We start from the raw sequence: 19,294 nt of genomic DNA, 5'->3' as shown, positions 1-19,294 counted from the left end.
TGGATCTAATGACCCCTGTATTCACATGTGATGATGTTAGAAATTAACAACAATACTGTAGCCATCTGGGCACCCAATGCTCTACGATAGTACCTCATATTGCATATACATACTGTATATATCTTGTAATATGAAGTCAACTTCAACAGGAACATGAGAAATAGTAAAAAAAATGGGAGGAAATATAATTTTTTTTCAGACAGAAGTGCAAAGGTAAACTGATGCCGTACATTAGTATATTTCTCTGGAAGATGTTCGTAAACATGAGTTTGAATCTATTTGCACTCTCTATTCATCATACACTGAGATAGTTTCCCTCTAATGACATTGAAGAAGTTTCAGTGGGTGAAAAATGTGTGAAATGTATGTCATTTAATTAGTAGAGATGGAAGAATCTATTCCATTGCAGTCTAATTTCTTTGTATTCAGCATAACCTTTGCAAGGAGATCATTTCCTTCACAAACACTGTCATACATGTCACGACACCAAGTTTTAGTTAGGGAAGAAGTAGCAAGTTTATGCCATTTAATTAGTGGGAATGGAACACTTCTCTATATTTCTAGTTCGATTTCCAAGTTAAGCTGATGAGACACACAAAACTAGCACAATACAGCTTAAATATCCATGCAGATTTTATATTTATTATTGACCAAAAGTACTTACACTGCACCTCCAGGTATATCTGTGCTTGGAAGTCCTTGACTGCAGGGTGGTCTACGATGCAAGACACTGGTACGCCATCATCCTCCTTACTCACAGTGAACGTCAGCCGGCTGGTTACTGTGTACATCTTGTCGTAGGTCAGCTCAACCTTGGGCTTGCCTATGGGAAACGCCAAAACACAAGCAAGACTTAAACACAGCAATACAGGTGCATTTTGGATTCCAGTTAAAATAAGAATGAGAATCACATAGAAAGTCCTTAAAATTTACTTAAGCATTAGTATAATCTGAAAGCTAATTAGCTTTTAACCAAACAACCGACTGATTGTTGTTTGACAGTCCAGTTTAATGTGATGATCTATCAATAGAAAAGGAATATAATATTGATAACCATGTCTTCATTTAGCTTAGAATGAGCCCTTCATATCTACATAGGGAGTGGGTCCTCTTCACCGAGTCCGTCGTGTTGTAAAGGCATGTTTCCACAGTAGGCCTGAACGGACAAACCAATAGCTCTAGCAGAAACATTTCCCGTTTTTTACGTTATCTTAAAAAGCCACCATAGTTCTCCGACATGCTTGTGGAGCTGCCGTAACGTGAGCTGCTAAATCATGGAACAGCCAGCCACCATCATTGTGGTAAAGATGTACTCTGAGCAAGGCAAACGGCGTTACATTGGTTTTCAGTAACTGAAGGTTGAAAAACATGGAGGCTGTTCTGGAAACATTACACTCATCTCTATCCATCCATAGCCACTTATCCTTTGCAAGGTTGCAGAGGTTTGGCGCCTATCCCAGCTCACAATGGGTGACAGGTAGCGTACACCCTGGACAGGTTGTCAGTCTATAAAAGGTTCACAAATATGAACATACTACCATTAACACCAGGCTCCAATTAATATAACCTTTATGCGTTTGGTCTGTGGGAATAGAGTGGAGTGGAGAAAACCTGCACATGAGTCACCACCTAGCCGAAGGTTTTGAACCAAGGACCCTCCTTGCTGTGAGGCAACAGTGATCACCACTGCCTCATCATTCTTCCAATTTCCTTTTCCTCCAAATTTGTAATGTCTAATTCATACTCAAACAATAAACACAGCACTGCTTGTTGCCTTAATCACTTGAATGACTTCCCATAGTTTGCTGGTTGGTTGTCTTCCTCCTTCAGGGCTCCATTGATTTTCAGTGTGCTTTCCACACTACAGTCATATCAAGAAAACTGAGCTCCCGAGGGTTTAGGCTGGCTTAACAAAGAAAATATGAATAAAGTTGGCATGCTTTTATTGTAAAAATCTTTGAAAATATTACCAAAAGCTCATATTTTGGATTTCTTACTAACTTGCTGAAACTCATTTTTTTGATGCACCCTTGGTTCCTCTGGGAATACTTTGTGAACAACTTGTTTCCTTGAAGGGTCAGGCCACTAAGTTTTACTTGAGAAAATAACAAAGCTGAAACCTTTGTTCTCAAGGCTGCAAGGGAAAATGCTGATAAACACAGCCATTGTGTGGCTGCAAGCAGAATGTCTTCCTTTCATTGACCTTACAAAATATGTAGAGTGGAAATGAGGAGGGTGTCCTTGAGAATGGTCAGAGAAGGTGAATCATCTAACAATTGCCTGCTGTCAGGGGCTACTGTGCGACTGTGAATCACTCATTAGGCTTTAAGAAGCCAGATTTATTGTGTGGCCACCTTTGGCGCAGCCCTGCCAGATCTGAAGCCTGCAAAGTAACCCTCCTCTGATTAGTGGCCGCTCTGTAATATCACACACAGACAGTATGTTCTCAAAAGCAATGAAGAGGATACCTCATCACAGTCATACAAAATAAGAGGGATCGCTGGAGACAACGCTGCACGGCAGAGTCACAAACACAGATTGATTATTTTTACCCCTTTGTCCTACTTTCTAACAGTCTGTTGCACATGTGTGTGTTTGTGTCACATCAATAAAACAAGCAAAAGAAAGAAAAAAAAGAGGCTGCCAAGAGAAATGCTGGTACAGAGAGAAAATCGGTTTTAATGTGAGTAGTTGCATCAATCAGTTTGTATTTTAGCTGTAAAATATGCACTAAGTGCACATCCCATCCACTCCTGTGCTGCAGCTCTGCCACTGTGGTGATGCCGTCACCGCGGTGACAGCTGTCTCTTTTGGGTGCGGGGGAAAGCAAACCCGTGTGATGTGCCTGGTGTAAAGGAACAGGTTGTCATGAATAAATACCACTAGAGGCTTCAGATTTATGAAAGCACCTGAAACGGGAACCTGAAGGGGCCTGCTCAAATCAAAATGTCTTTTGAGATGCATGAAACAGTGGCGAGGAGACATCTTTATTCAAGTCCGGTCTCTGGATCTCTTTCTTTACAGCTCAGGAATTCATTGTGAAATCATAATACTCACCTACAGAAGCTAAGTGTCTGTGGGTTTGGAACCTGTACAAAGGCAGGTTATGTAAAGTATAATAGCTATAATAAATGGTATCATAAACGGTAATGTGGTTGAGATAATCATGAGCCTAAGTCTTAATTACCACACATTTCAAACTTGTGGCTCCATTTGCACAGGTTGCATATCACCCAGTGATAATATAGAACAAATTATACTGCTCAGTGCCATCCTGAAACTATGAAGGGGTCACAAATCGGAACTACAGTCTGTGAGGTGAATTTGTCTTGTTCTCGTTTTCTCTTGGCCTGGATTGAGGTATCTTCACATGACCACAGAGCAGCCTCTAGCTCACCATCCATGTGTGCTAGGTAGAGATAACACAAGCGAACCCTGCTGCGCGCTGGACACCACAAGAAGTTGCTGGTGCCCATTCCTTGAGGCAGAGGAGACAGAGTGTTTTAGTGAAAGGGACATTTGAGAGAACTCCAAATGTGCTGCATCAAATATTAATGTGTTCAAATAGAAACAATGTCGCTCTTGAGGGAAACACACTGGATGCATCGATACCGATTTGCCAATTGTTTTCTACTGAAGCCCACTCACTGGAGGCATCATGCAAGGCTTATGCACATTGCTGCTTTAGGATGGGCCCCAGAGTCAACACTCCACAAAAGCAATTCCTTCACATTGTCTCCCTGGGTTTGGCACATCCCAGCTAATGCTCCTTGACTACTTTTTTCTGTGTTAGCTCATCCAGTTTGTGCTACTAACGGGAATCAAATAATACAGGTCAAATCACATAACACTACAGAACGTGATAGGATCAGTGTGAATTGCCCTTTAGCCCTGATGTACAGCTAATTCTCTTTGCAGTTTTAGGCACAGGCCGGGGTCACCAGAAATGCAGCAAAGCGGCATATCCATGAATCCTCAAAAGAAAGGGGACGCTGGAAACTTGGCAACATAGTGACTGTTGACGTGAATGTTGATCAATTCAACGTTCACGTCCTTTTTTGGCTGTAAGCTTTTCGGGCATTATCTATAGCCTAGTAACAACAAAGGTCATAAATTATGTGAAAATGAATAGTTCTAAGTCAAATTTCCAATTTTCAAGCATCAATACTCGGACAGAGCAGCTGATAGACTTCCTCTGTTTTGGACAGAGGTCCTTCAAAGGCCAGCACTGACCACAAAAAGAAAAATATCAAATGGATTTATACATTTAATACACTGCTCAGAAATCATTCGGGTGCCTTTGTTTTTATCTTGAATTCTGTAAAACTATCAAGGAGTTGATAGAATTATGTGACTTCAATAGAACACAAGTCGAAAAGCCCTTAGTGAGTATTAATAATGAATTAGTGAAAGCTCTCGTCAATCTGTGTCAAGGACGAAGAGACTAACTTTGGAGCGAGGCCAGTAGAGATGAACGTCACCAAAAGTCAGTGGAAGGTCAAGTGACACTTTAAGTGTTCTGTCGACCTTAACATACAAACTCAGGTGGCCCTCCTCTCACTTCTTATTATTGTTGTTATTATTTAACCACATTCTTGTAGAGCAGTAAGGGAGCTGTGTCTAGTTAAACAAATAAGTCTCGGCGCTTTTCTTTGCCCAAAATCCACTTGTAGAGTCTTCCTGCTGGGTAATTGAAATCACATTGTGGTTGTCCCATAGGACTTGAGGCCAGTGGCTGTTCTGGTTCCTGTCAGTCAATGATTTGCTCTTCCTACTGGCTCTTCTTTTTTCTTCCTTTCGTCTTAAAAAGAAGAGAATGATCTCCATAGCTACACCCTACACTGCTATAACTCACTCTTTGCATGACTTCCAATGTGTTAATAAATCCAACAAAATGATAACAGTGAAAGAAAAGACAAGAAAAGGTGATAATAGTGAGATTATGGGCCTGTGCATATTAGGAGAGATGGTTGGATTTACATTGGCAAGCATGACGATTGCAACCTTTAAATGATATTTACAGTAAGCGAGCCTGATTATCTCTCCAGGTAATTAAGTTACATTCTGGGGAGGTTTAATTAGAAATAAGTCTTCCAGGCAATAAGCCACAGCCAAAGATAATTTAAGTCATTCTGTCCTGGTGTCAGAACTCTGGCACCATCAGCCATTCCTTTTCTTTCTGTCTTTCATTTTCAGCAGAGCAACACCAAGATTATTTTTCACAACGTGGCTGCAGTGTAAACACACTGAGGAGTTATTTGACATGTAAAGAGCTAGCATTAAAACGTCTGGAATATCAGTGAAGTTTTGCTTACAAAGAATGTAAAATTATAAAAAAAAAAACTGATGGATTTTATAAATGTGCCCGCCATTGTGTTAGGCTGTTTCAGCTATTAGCACCTTTTCACCTGCGGCGGAAATGGATAAAAGCAAATGGCATGCTCCAAATGCAGTCTTGTAACAGGTGAGCCTTTAAGTACCACTGAGTGTAGTGTTATTGTAAAAAAAATAATAATTGCATCTGTCAATTGTAGAACTTCAAAGAGTGCTGAGCCTATTCTGTAAATGTGATTCCATTCCCAACAAGTGTAGGAAAACAGCGTATGCGTGGGGTCGAGTGGCATTCATACAAATCATTTTTCAGCTATTTATTCTAACAAGCAAATGACCATTGTTTGAACGCTCAGCTAAAGAGCCGGCGAATACTCAGTGAAGGAGGGAAATATTACTCAAAACAAATAAAGTCATCGCACACCGAAAACCAAGAATATGCTGGATGGAGAGTGTTCTGTATGGAGGCACCGTGGCAAGATCCCATTAAACAGAGATGCTGTGCAACCCTGAATAATGGATCGGTATTTCAGTGGCCACCGCTACCACTTAGCCTGCATCCAAACACCATGTTTACAGCGTTACCGACAGCTTTCTGCAGCAGATTCTTCATCAATAAGTAATCATTTTAATGGATTAGATTAATTAAGTTGATATGATTTCTGTTGGTCATTTATTCATTTAACTTAATGTCAAGTAAAAAGGTTTTCACTGTGACCATCCTGGTGTACAAAATATTGAAATACAAGATTACTGAATCTGAAAAGTAAAATTCAAGAACATTCATCTTCATGTTTTAAGTCTAAAATGAGTCAGTTTCTGTAATCGGACACAAGAGCATTTGCACAATTAAGATACTATATTTAGGAGCTTCACTGAACAGTGACCACAGGAGAGCTACCTTTGGCTAATCAATATTTAAATATTGCCAATAGCTAAGTATTTAGTGGTCAGCAGAAACATAGCAATGTAAGAGGATTTGACTGAATGTCAACAGTCATTTTTTGTGGTGTTAACAGCTAGTTTTAAGACTATCCCTGACCTTGGCACATTGGAGCATTCTCGGATTTGAGCAGACCACTGAGGGTGTAATGTGCTGCAGTGTAAAGGTGAAGCTGCTCAGGGCCTTCTACACAACTTCAGATTAGGACCTTTGTTTCAAAGTCTTTACAAAGCTTGCTGTCTGGGCTCTAAGGTGGAGCTGCCTGGCAGGAGGCCTGTTCACCCCTGAGCTCCGCTCTGACTTCTGAAGCTCAGCTACCATTGATGAAGGCATGAAAGTTGTCGCAGTGCCAACAGACTCTGGCCACCACTGCACATGCACATCGCCTTAATGGAAACTATTCAAAGTCACAGCAGAGCTCCATTTGAAAAGCAACAGCATTGATGCAAGCAGTAAATATGGGACACCAGCGAGGGAGGAAAGAAACTGTCCCTAAAAATGGTTCATTTATACACTTGGCACAAGGGCTTAAAAAATGCACACGTGCATGCAAAAGTTGTTGAAAAATAATTTTGCAACACTTAAAAGTAGACCGTGCAAACCTACAGAAACTTGTGTGCAGGTGCATTCTGGATTCAACAGGGTCACCAGTGGCAAAGTAGTTAAATAAAAGATCGTTTTCACTGAATTATTTTTATTCCATGGCAAACACAATAATTCATGATGACCTTTTAAGCCTAAAACAATGTTTTTTTTTCTGTTGGTTTGTTCAACAAACCGTGTATGAAATGCTAAGCAGCAGGTGTGTCATTTTCTGCATATACCAAAATTGCTTTCATCTATAGCAGTGTTATCTATTTCCATGGTCTGCAACGGATTGCAGACTGCTCTATAAAGGAAATGCTCAGAAAGGGCATCTAGCTCCAGTGTCCCCTGATGCCCACCGGTGGGGCCTGTGCTTTACCGGTGTGTAACAACACACTATTTGGCATCGACTTTGGGATCTATCTCAACCGCTTCTTCTTGATTTCTGAAATGGTTTGGCTCTCTGAGCTTGCAACCTGCTGCGACATACTGCCCCTCAAGACATTTTGTCTTTTTGGTTTAGCCATTACTCGATCAGCAAACGGAGCAGTCAACCTGGTCTCAACAATAGTTTTAATATTGCCAGCTATTTTTTAATTTAGTCCTGAGATCAAAAGTCCATGTTGGTTTAAGTCATGATTAGATTCCTTCCATCACAAAACTGGGAAGGCAGTATATTTTCATTTGGCAAAGTATCCAAAATAACCTTTCAGTATGTTGTAATTCAAGTGGTCTGAGAGAAAACTAGACTCCTCTTGGCTCTGTTGTCAGGTTTTGAAAAATAAATCGACCCTGTGACGGGAAACTTAGGCCAATCGCAGGTCATTTCAGACAAAAGGTGTCCCTGTTGGCTGTTGTATAAATGCACATGCACGTGCACGTGAAGGACGTTTCAGACAGTAAAAGCCTGATTTAATGGCGAAATATCCTGCAGAAAAAGTGATTATTCCAGCATTGGCAACAACTGCCTACACTGCAAAGCAACCCAAAAATGGATGACAGACTTATCGAAAAGACAGTCTGATAATATTGGTGTGTTTCAGTGTTTCACAGACGGAGATGTTGCTAATATTTCAGCCTTTTGCTAACAGTAGCCAAAGGCTCACAGCTACAGGTAGTTCACTGCAGCGATTAGCAGAAGGGTAAACTATTAGCAACGTTTTCTCTCCATATCTCTAGTAGTTTAGCCTTCTGAGGGAGCTTAAGTCTAGTTTACTCAACAATAGGTTATTTGAGACTTTTAGAATCCACCTCAGTGGTTGAAGTCTTTACGACTTTTCAGAATTACAGAAGGGGTGTCTGCTTGGATGTCAAATATGTAAAATGTTTGTGGACTGACTTCACCTTAAAAACACAATGGTTGAGGTAATAGGTGAAGATTCAGGTTCATTCACATTTCAGGGTTATTAAGAGAAAATTGCATTGAATTGCAATTGAAAACGTTCATGGTCTTCTTCTTTTGTTTGCTTTTATGTGGAATTTATGTATGGTACCGTGTTTTTTTAAAGCCAGGGTAACAGTGGAAGCAGGAGTTTTCTTTCTTCTTAGAGGTGACACATCATTCAGCCCTATTTCTCTGGTTCATGGAACACAGTGTGTTCTTTCACACAGAAGTATTCTTTGTTCAGATAAGCAATCAAAAAAGTAGAGCGATGAGTAAATATTTGTGAAAAAAACATTGTCTGCAATATTACATACCAGCTTTATTGTGTTAACACAGGAAATGTCATGATAGATGATTGTGAGCGTCTCTTTATGTGCGGAGTCGACCTACCTGGAAGCTCTTTATCTCCCTTCATCCATTTGATGGTGGCAGCAGGCTTACTGCTCATGGCAGTGCAGGTCATCTCTGTCTCGTTGCCCTCGCTCAGGACCTCATCCCGGGCCTCGATGATGGGGTTACCTGGAGGAACTGCGACAGGACACACAAACAAATCTCTGTAAACATTGGGGCACTACATGTTGAGAAGACAACAGAGCTGACAGAGAGACGACTTCTTTTTTTTTTTAAGAGTAATTAAAAGCCCAGACCACTTTTTCAGCTGAAAACCAATGTATATGTATTTAGAGATTGATCTGGATTCAGGTCCAATTTTTAGTCCAAAGTATTTGAATTCTGCATATTGTGGTATAAATATGCAAAGCAACTGCCCTCTACTGATTGATACCCGGCTACAGGCCATAAGATACCTTAGTAGATACCACACTACAGAATTGTTTAAGCTTATAAAAGACGGTTGCTAACAAGTGGCTAAATGAGACCACAAAACGCCAAATAGTCCGACTTAACGGCCTCGTTGTGTATACTCGCCATCAGCAATTATGAACCCGTTTACTGTATATTAGCTAGCTTAAACACTACAACATTATGACAAGACTTAATAAGCAGCCAGATATGAGATACATGCTTTTCCTGTTCCAAACTGCTGTCAAAACCTCTTGCAGGCTTCCTAGTAAGCTGTCAACCATGATGCTCAGGATGTGAATGTATGCTGTCTTCCACAGTCTAAATGTTAATTAAAAGGCTTTTGCCTCGCTGCTACTAATAACATTGAGTGTTTGTGTATATCTTTATGTGCGTGTGTGTTTTGCGGTTGTACTTAGGACGGTGATGTCAGCGTAGGCTTCCTGGGGGGGGTCTGTGTAGAGCTGGCAAACATATCGCCCCTCGTCTGACAGAGAGACATTAGACAGCGACACCCGCAGCTCGTTGTCGGAGAAGTTCACCAGCTGAAAGCGAGCGTCTTTCAGTGCTGCAGGAGAAAAACACACGGTACTTTTGTCAATTCATATGGCATACTGTATATACACACATACACATATGCACGGTAAAATACCAGTAAATACCACAAGTCAAATGCTGTAATAAAATAATATACAACAATGAACTTTACTCTTTACTTATTATTCATACCGTTGAAGTATTTGGACACATTTTCTCCTCTAGAATCAGATGAACTGTGTAGGATTTGGAACCCTTTTTATGTTCGATCCCTCGATTTTAGTGAGCCAAACATAAATGGACAAACCAAACCTCATCATATATCAATATTTGCTGTCAAATCCTTTGCAGTGATTGACTGTTTGAGGTCTACGACTGAAAGAAGACCCCATCATAGCTGACATCTTTCCTGAGATGCTGAGCCATCTCCACTTCGAGCTTTTTGTTTTCTGTTTGTTTGCTTTTTTGCTCAGTGGATTGAGGTCAGAATACCTCACTGTTACTATTTCTTCTGTTATCCACTACAGCCTGGCAATCAGACTGAATTGCTATTTCATTACACTTTCCTTCAATCTGCCTCTGTTGTGATCTGTTCTTTGAGGGACCGTGGGTCGTCTCCATTTTGCCCTGAGTAATGAGTAGCAAGTGACGTCTGTACATCTGTTCTGCATATATGACTTTCAGTCAACACATATGCTGCGAGAGGGAGTTAACGTTTTTCATGATGTTGAAATAAATATGAGCGTTATATCATGGAGTCAACTTTCATGGATGGTAAGAAAGTTTACGCCATTGTAACCCTAGTTCTATAAGTGTAAAGTACAGTATATAAGGCAAAACTGTGCTTCCTTGTACACTGTGAGGCTTGCTATGCTGTTACGCTATTCATTTTTAAAGCTATTCATTTACAGACAAATAATAATAGCACAATAGCAATGATAAGAGGTTGTTTTCTGTTTTCCTCTTCCTCTCTTTGAGAAGGCGTGTTTGTGTAAAAATGCATATTTAATAGTTTGCATATGAACAAAGATGCCACAAGTCATTGTAGCTTGAAGTGCATCACAGCTTCCAGTCTGCTTCGAAGAACCTTCCAGAGAAAACAATGAAAGAAAACCACAGAAAGAAAGACACAATTTACACTTGAATAACTCCGTCCTGTTTGGCATGTGCAGTCATACAGAACATGCTAACAACATGATTAGCATAAACAGAGGCTGACATTTAGTTGGCCTACAGTGCAATTGAGGACAAATCCACTATCTCTTGCTCATCTGCAGCCACTTTCATCTTGCCTTACCTTGTTTGCCCATCTACCTAAGCGCACTCTATCAGCTGTAATGTATAATGACAACATGTGGTAAGATGAAAGCCTACCCGTCTCCATCCCCCTTTGATGTGCTGATAAATTCTGGTCTGACTGACGGTAACTCCAGGCTCTTTACACTCTGTACTCTCCTTGTACTCTCCTTGTATAGATCTGTGTACTCTGGTTCTGTTTTTTTTATTTCTTAAAGCATTAAACATGGAAACTTCTGACACACAAGACCTCAAAACAGACTTAAACAGATTTATTTTATTTTGTTAATGCCGGGCTACATTATGATTTCACAGATGACGAACAGAAGGAAGGTGATGCTGCTGTATTGCCAGGGTGTATTTGCCTTCAACGTCACGAGATTGACACATGGAGAGTGATTGAAAAAGGAGAGAGGGAGACGGCCAGTAAGAAATGAGAAAACTAATCACCACAATTGATTTTGTGCATCATTAAACAAGAACATCAGACACATATTAAGTGCTGACTGGAGATGAAACTTTTTTTGTCACCACATTAAGGAAAAAAAAAAATTCATTTTTACAATGCCCTCGTCTATAATGCATTATACACATACTTATAAGGTGTGATAATCAGCTCATAGCACTGTAGAATTATAGGTACAAGCACTCAAATATCCATAATGCTTTATTACAATAAACAATGGAAGTATTATCACGGCGAGGCTCCTCAGGCTCTCTGCGACATGGTGCGACCATTACAGGCCTTTGGATTGTCCACAAGGAATACTACTGCACGGGTATGTGTGTGCAAAACCATAGACTGTATATCTGTTGCTCTGCAGACAGTTATTTCCGTGCCTCTTTATCAACCTCGCATTTACATGTGTATTGTTGAAAAAAAATGGACTTCAAACCAAAATAAACTCTTCAAGTCACAGTTACACTCTCGAGACGCGTGCCAGCGCAGACATCTGCAAAGTGAGAGCGTATCCGTTTGATACACGTCTGATACACTTGCGGTCTAGATGGAGGGGTTAGCAAATTATGGGTTGTATTCATTCAATCGACAATATAGCTGTGGTAGTTGCAGACACACCTGGCTCTGAGATCTGCGCTCTATTGACGAAACTTTCTAGTTGAAATCTGTTTGTTTGTTGCTTTAAAGGCCCTTGTTGGTACGGGCATTGTAAAAGTAGCTCACTAGTTATGCAATCCTTACGTATACTATGTCCTAAACACGGAGTGAAATGACTTATACAGTCAAGTATCCTTATTTCATAATTGCTGATCACTCACTTATATTGTATTACAGCTCTGGGAATGGGGAAAAAAGGTCAACAAATGTGACCAGCATTTATGAAGTATTATGACACTTGAAGTTGTAAGTCATTATACATGTGTCATGATTATTGTTATAAGGCGTGATATATTACAAGTGTAATACAAGTGCATACTGTTGGCTGCTTTGCACATGACATAATGTGCTGCTGCCACCTTCCCACTTCATTCTGCCTGTGATTATCCTGCCAGAAAGGTCTGCTGACAATACTTCACAGTACAAAGACACAAGAAAAAAAAACTTGAACCGAGCCATCTGACAGCGCAGCATACAAGGAGGCTATTTTTCATGCAAATGCTTATTCTTTCCCGACACAGACGTCATTCTTCACATTTGCTAAAAAAAACTTAAATGGTTGGTTTCCATTAGTGAAGCTATTAGATTATTTTATCTAAGCACAATGAAGCCCTTATTGTGGCACATGAATAATACGCCCCTAATTAGTGTAGCTCATTCAAAAGCCTGGTTAGCCTCATTAAAATTAGGGGTCAGACTATAATCCTAATGATTTAATTGAATTAAATATTGCCAGATTAAAACATACCGATTCTGCAGTATACAGATGCACTGAAGAAAGCGTACAACCTGTTTTTTTTAGAGGCAGAGCTGCTCCGGAGGGAAAACTACTCATACTTTTTTGCTACTGGTATGATGAAGATATATAATGGATGAATCGAGGGCACTGTGGTAAAGGTGACTGGCAGCAGTGTAAGCATCTCAATATTGGTAGTTCTGTTATGAACTGAGAAACAGTATAAGGATCCGAGTTGAATTCTTAGATTTTAAGCAAAGTGACTAATATGAGCTTTGTAGGACATCATGGTGTCTAGAACAAGCTTTAAGGGGGCCTATAACGGTCATTTTCAGGTTCATGTTTGTATTTTGCATTGTTTGTTCACAAAACACATTTTTCTCAAACTGTCTGTCTTAATATACCTGTATTCACCATTTTAGTGTCCGTCTCTTTAAGCCCCCCCTTCCCCAAAAAGCCCAGTCTGAATGGCAAAACTGAATGTTGTTTTGAATCCCATGTTTTCTGACCTAGGCAGCCCACAAAAAAAAAAAAGACTGAGTTGTCTTATTTCACGGTACGTGCGTTGGTAGGCACTCCAGACACCCAAATATATGTCCACAAGTGATGCACTGAAAAAGTATAAGAAACTATATCCCTTCAGAAGGTCACCAAAAGCAAAATATAACCACGACACAACCTGGTTTGCAGGAAGAGGACATAAAAAAATGGTGGCATAAACATAGATGGAAAACTAATATTTATGTTTAGAATAATGAGCAAGGAGCCGGATATTAATAAGTTGGACACTTAACAACAGTTATCAAAAAGATTTCATCTCTCCTTTAGAGTTGACATTTCCTGTTATGTTCCAGTGCGTTTCACCTTTTCTCTTTACAAATATTCCACAAGATGTTGAGTGAGCTGAGGTCTGCTGGGTCCAGATGGAAAGCCAGCCACGCGAGCCAGCACAACTTCAAAAAAGAGACGGAAAGCAACCGTAACATTTAACCAAGGAAGTACTTTGGAAACCACAACTCTTCCATTAAGGCTGCTGTTAGCCACTAACCTTTTGCCTGCACATTCAACTAGAGTGGAGATGCTTTGTTTGTTTGGCTCTGTAACTTTGATAAAGATGTTTTTCTGTCTCAAATACACCAGCTAGATATGCTGTCCTACAGGTGATGTGATCAACTTACATCTGCCTGGTCTTGCTTTGAAGGAAAATGACTTGGTTTGTAAATATCTCTCCAGCCGCTATCATACTAAACTCTAAATCACGACGATGTTCCTTTCCTCACTCCAGGCTACAGAGCTCCGATTGGTCGATTGTTTATATCAATGATTCGGATGAGTTCCAAGAGACAGGTGACAACGATGGCCCTGACAGTTGAGAGTCAGACAAACCTTTCAATGCAATGAAGAGGAGTAAGAGTCTGCAGTTGGAAATTTAATAACAATAGAAATGTAATAGAATCTGAATTATAAGTCGCTTTGGATAAAAGCGTCTGCTGTAATGTATATGGTCTGAAAAAATGTGGGAACCTCTGGTTTATATCAACCAGTGGGAACAGCTGTCAGTCTCAACAGCTGAGTTGAGATCAGAGATGTTGGTGGTGATTCAGAGCTCTGAAGCCAAAATATTTCACAAGACAATAACACCAATTTTAAAATATCCTGCAGTGTTACAAATAACAGTCCTCGATCAGGATTCTGAACAGCACAAAGATCAAATAGCTTGTTCCTTTGCCAATGGCCTTCCTTCCATCAACTCGACATAATCCATGCCAATCAGATATAATCCATTTCACAAAAAAAACGCTCATAATCCTCTTATGTATCACTTCTAAATAAGGCATTGTGGTATAAGCATGAGCTGAATGAATAAATGCCGCCTAATACACATTGAGAAGAAACACTGAGACACTGTGGCAAGGACACAGTTCCACATGCTCAGGGCTTGGGGCAACAATACTGTAGGCTCAAAGAGATACAAGGACAGACGATGGAGAACAGTCTGGTTCACACAGCAGGGTTGAACACAGTGGTCTTCTTCAGAAATAAAACGCGGCGGTCCTGGCAAACAGAAGGTGAACAACACAGCCGACAGTTCAGAGCACACTAGAATATATATCCTCTCTGCGTACTTTGGACAAAAATAGAAGGTGACCTTTAGCTTCATGCTCCTTCTGCCCTGTTCTTCTTCTTCTCTTGTTCTATCATATCTGATAGCATGAGAAGGACATCACAGATGTCTGACAAAGGTAAATGATAGTCAGGACTTTGGAAGAGTCCGTCCAAACTCTGAAAGGCTGCGCATTATCTGATCTGTCACTTTTTTACAGCTGATGGGGATGAAGCTAATTTAAAAGCAGCGATAAGACAGAACAGCAGAAGGAGACTTTGAGAGGTAGGTGACAATGTGAAAGTTAATTTTTTTTAAAGTTATCGAGTGTAGTGTCACTTGCCATGCAGATTACTGCAGATAAACAGTATTAATGAATCCTGTTGTTCTGTATTCTGTAAGCCCTCTATGCATGTTTTGTTTGTAATGCTGTGTATGTCTACCACTCTCTGAAAGAAATAGAGGAAACTATGAAAAAAGACATTTTGAGTTGAGTGCCAGAGTAGTGAATAGTGTTACAATTAGTGCAATGTAAACTAAACGTGTGCATGCATGAGTGGATGGGCATGTGTCTTCAAAGATATGCCCGGACTGTCTGAGCCAATAAGGTTGGGATCTGCAAAAGTTAGTCTTTTTACTGCAAAATTCCATCGTTGAGTTTCCACAAACAGTGTTTCTTAATGGGAGGGGTTTGTTGCATGTAGGTTTGCTGCTGGGACAAAACAAAGTGGCAATAAACCTTAACGTGACTGCCAGGCCGAACTCAGACTAATGAAACTTCACATTAGCTTTAGCTCAACTTTTACATTGTTGGCACTTATAGCTTTGCGGCCGGTACGGAGAGGAGGAATGACATCAGTGACCAATGACTCTTTCAGCATGCGTATGGCATGTGATCATTGTATTAGGATACATATGAAAAAATGAAACCCAATCCTTTAATGTTTGCATTAGACCCTGTGGTCATGGAATCACGTCCCATCTCATATTACCAGTCAGCACTTAAATACTAAATGGGATGCGTATAGATGGCACTTCCCAACCTGAGAAGGACAAAGTGCTTTCCAAAGCCTCTTGTTCACGCACGCACGCGCACGCGCACACGCACACACACACACACACACACACACACACACACACACACACACACACACACACACACACACACACACACACACACACACACACACACACACACACACACACACACAGCAGCAGCAGCAGAGCTGGCGTGCAAAGCACTGGCCAGCTCATCACTGACAATTTGAGTTTGTTTCAGTGTCTTGCTCAAGGACACTTTCACATGTTTACAGGAGACGCTGGGAATCATAATATCTCACAGTCATAACTGACACGAAGAAAGGAAAGGAGGTCGTTTCTCAAGATAAAAAGATGCTTTTTAAGTGTTTGATCGAATAACAAATAGCATTGAGTTTTTCTGACGAGTCTCCTCTCAGCTTGGGTAACTATCGGGTGGAAAACAGGATTTTCTGATTCGGATTTTTTTTTACTAAAAAGTCAAAACTGAATATGCCATTTATTGATTATCAACCATATAATATGGTAATTTTCCATTGCCAGACCATTTACATTAAAGGGCAAAGTTGTCTGATCACTAGAATCGTCCTCACAAATCTATGGCCACGACAAAAACGACGGCTAATACAACTAGATGATGCTCTGCATTAGAACCTGTTCAACACTTACTCTACTACTTTCTCAGTTCTGGCATGGCCTACATGGTCACCTTGAATGGAGATAAATACATATTTCATGTTTTGAAGTTATCATGAATAAAATCCATCAAGCTGCCATGATCTCATCATTGAAATGTAACAGTGAAGATAAAATTAGAGTGGATGAGTTTTCTGGTGAAAATAAACTTGAAGACATGAGAGAGTTGGGATCAATACATCCTCTAATGGCTCTTTCGCCCCTATTTCACCTGTGCGGACTGTATGACTTTATACTCATCTTGCTTGTTTTTCCCCCCTCTCTTGATTCTTTCTTTCATTCTCTGCATTTCATTTGAATCATCTCTTCTCCCAGCTTCAGCCGAGGATGCTCCCATCCAGAGAGAGCAGGCGATGATAAGTGTGCCTCGCCTAAGTGTCTGCAATCAATTGTGATTAGTGGCTGCTGCTAGTTTTTGAGAGGAGCACATCAAAGTTTTTTCACTGGGTGTCACAATGGGTGAGACGAGGTGGGCCGGGGGTAATTACATTCGTACAAGAAACCCTCCTCCCCACTCTAGGTGAAGTCCAGGCTTCCAAATCACTGTGTAGTCACCACCTAAACCCAAAGTATGGGGACATTTAGCATTGCTTCAGCAGTTGTTAAGACTCAGGGGCTTTTCTCTCGTTGGCACAGCTGACTGTAATCAGAGTACTCCATGTTCTTATGCTCCTTTTAGTAATTTCCATTGTTCGAGTTATTTTCTGTCTCACATCAGTCACGTCATCTTTTTTATTTAATCAGTCCTTCTTCTGCACTTCTGTATCGTCATTTTCATTAAAATATTGCTGAAGCATTATGTTGATATTGTGTATATTTAAATCAGCTCCATTTAGTTCAGTTTTATATCCTTGAGATGCATCCCATCACAGTGTTTCTCAATTGTTTACACACTAATACTGGTACTTGAGACACAATGCCCACAACAGTGATTTTGCACCAAATCCCTGAGCCAATTCTGCTGAAACACAAGCAAATGTCCTGCTTCAGATTGCAGTTCTAAACCACACTTTTTTCAAAAGGCTACACGCAATGCTTTTACATTTGGCACAATCTTCAAGTATACAATCTCTTGTGTTCACATGAAACGCCCTGCCATTCAAAATGGCCAACTTAAATGTCAGACTTTCCACTCTGACTCCTCACATGGACAAAAACATGTTGCACAACCGTTAATTGTATCTCAGCCACCCAAAAGAAAGGCCCACCTAAAAAAAAAAAAAGAAAAAAATCGATATCAGATTAACCTTAGCTATGTTTACAAAATAAATAGCTGGTTTACCTTTCCATGAGAAAGCTATTTCAAGCAGAGAACTAAAGCCTTTGTCTATGCTTTCGCCAAAGGCACAAGATTCGATTGAATAAAACTGTAATTCTATCCCACAGAACACTTTTTCGGGTGACCAGAAACGCGACCCAGGTACTTATACACCACTTCAAAACACCAGAACTATCCTTTTAACCCAGCCATAAATCCCACAAAAGTGTTCTCATATTTAAAGACAGATGCACAACAAGCAGAGCTACTTGAAACACTCGAAAGCCAAGAGTGAGTTGAAAGACTATCTCAGCCATCTTGTTCCGGTTGGACTCCCTCCTGCTGTTTCCACTTGACATTAACATACCAGAAACCTTTCAAGTGTGAAGATGACCCAACAGTTACTTCTTGTTAGAATTTGTGGTCGCCGACCCAGAAAGAGCAACATGCAATTGGTATGAGTGATGACATGACATGAAGGCCAATGTGTGGTACTTTTCACTTGGCGTGGATGTAGAACACCGTATTTGATTGTCAAGGATACACAGTGAGAAACTGCTGCCTATTGCTGATTCAACATGCATATCCTGATTGTGTAACAAAACCACCACGGCACTTCAATCACTCTTAGGTCACTATTCATTTTCAATGGGGCAGTTTTTGTACCCATCAGGAAATATATGTTATATATATATATAAACTTAAATATTTAGATATACATTTTTAAGTAATGTCATTAATCACAGTTAGCTCAATTGCTATTAAATATATTCATTAAAATAATAATCATTCAGTCTCTTTGCTTCTGTGGGTCCTATCGTGTCCTTCATGTAGAAATATGTTATATAATAAACACTTTTTCCTTCCAAGCTGCCTTATTAAGTTGTTTTCACACAAAGCCGTTCACCCTGATCCTTGCTGGCCTTCTGTGGACAGATCACCCACTGCTATAGAAGCTGCGATCTTTCCCTCCTCCACAGGAGAACAAGGGCAGTGTTTGTGTGTCACTGCTCAAGTGCTCCTAGTAGTCTTTTTTTATACAAGCAACCATGTATTTCAAGAAAAATATATTTTGCTTTGTTGAGTGAGGTCAGAGGTTTCCGCATGTGTATTTAGTAAATATAAATTAGATCTGTTAGCAGTCTCTAAATGCTGCGGTATTACTATATGCATCTTTGGTCATCAACCTTATTCATGCTACAAAGCCACAACAGTTACGCATATGTGAAGTAAGTGTTCGAGGAGTGATGCTGGTTGGTTAGCTGAAGACGTGGTGGAGATTTGGTCGAATTTATGGGAGGATTTTGAATATTCACTTAAATTTCAAGGTACAGATGTTTGATAATAACATGAGGGCTTCTCAATAGCATTAACATTTAGGAACTAATCTAAATATTGTCTTTTCAAATGTCATAATTTAGGAAGTGTGTTGTGTCACAGTGCTCCTTGCTTATAGTGTTGAATTTAA

The 19,294-nt window shown here is 40.2% G+C and overlaps 1 protein-coding gene across 1 annotated transcript in view; it reads right to left on the bottom strand.

Moving 5' to 3' along the window:
- The window catches only part of cadm1a (cell adhesion molecule 1a), a 330,300-nt gene that overhangs the window by 52,586 nt on the left and 258,420 nt on the right, over nt 1-19,294 (bottom strand). The window contains exons 4-6 of the mRNA XM_076102623.1: nt 9,460-9,612; nt 8,634-8,771; nt 665-823 (exon numbers count right to left, since the gene is read on the bottom strand). Coding sequence (XP_075958738.1) covers nt 665-823; nt 8,634-8,771; nt 9,460-9,612 — 450 coding nt within the window. The remainder of the gene's footprint in view (nt 1-664; nt 824-8,633; nt 8,772-9,459; nt 9,613-19,294) is intronic.

The sequence above is a fragment of the Anarhichas minor genome, unplaced genomic scaffold (assembly GCF_050575085.1).
Source record: "Anarhichas minor isolate MPS153535 unplaced genomic scaffold, ASM5057508v1 ptg000027l, whole genome shotgun sequence".
NCBI lineage: Eukaryota > Metazoa > Chordata > Actinopteri > Perciformes > Anarhichadidae > Anarhichas > Anarhichas minor.
Note: the sequence above shows the minus strand (reverse complement) of the source record. Positions and strands in the feature narration are given on the sequence as shown.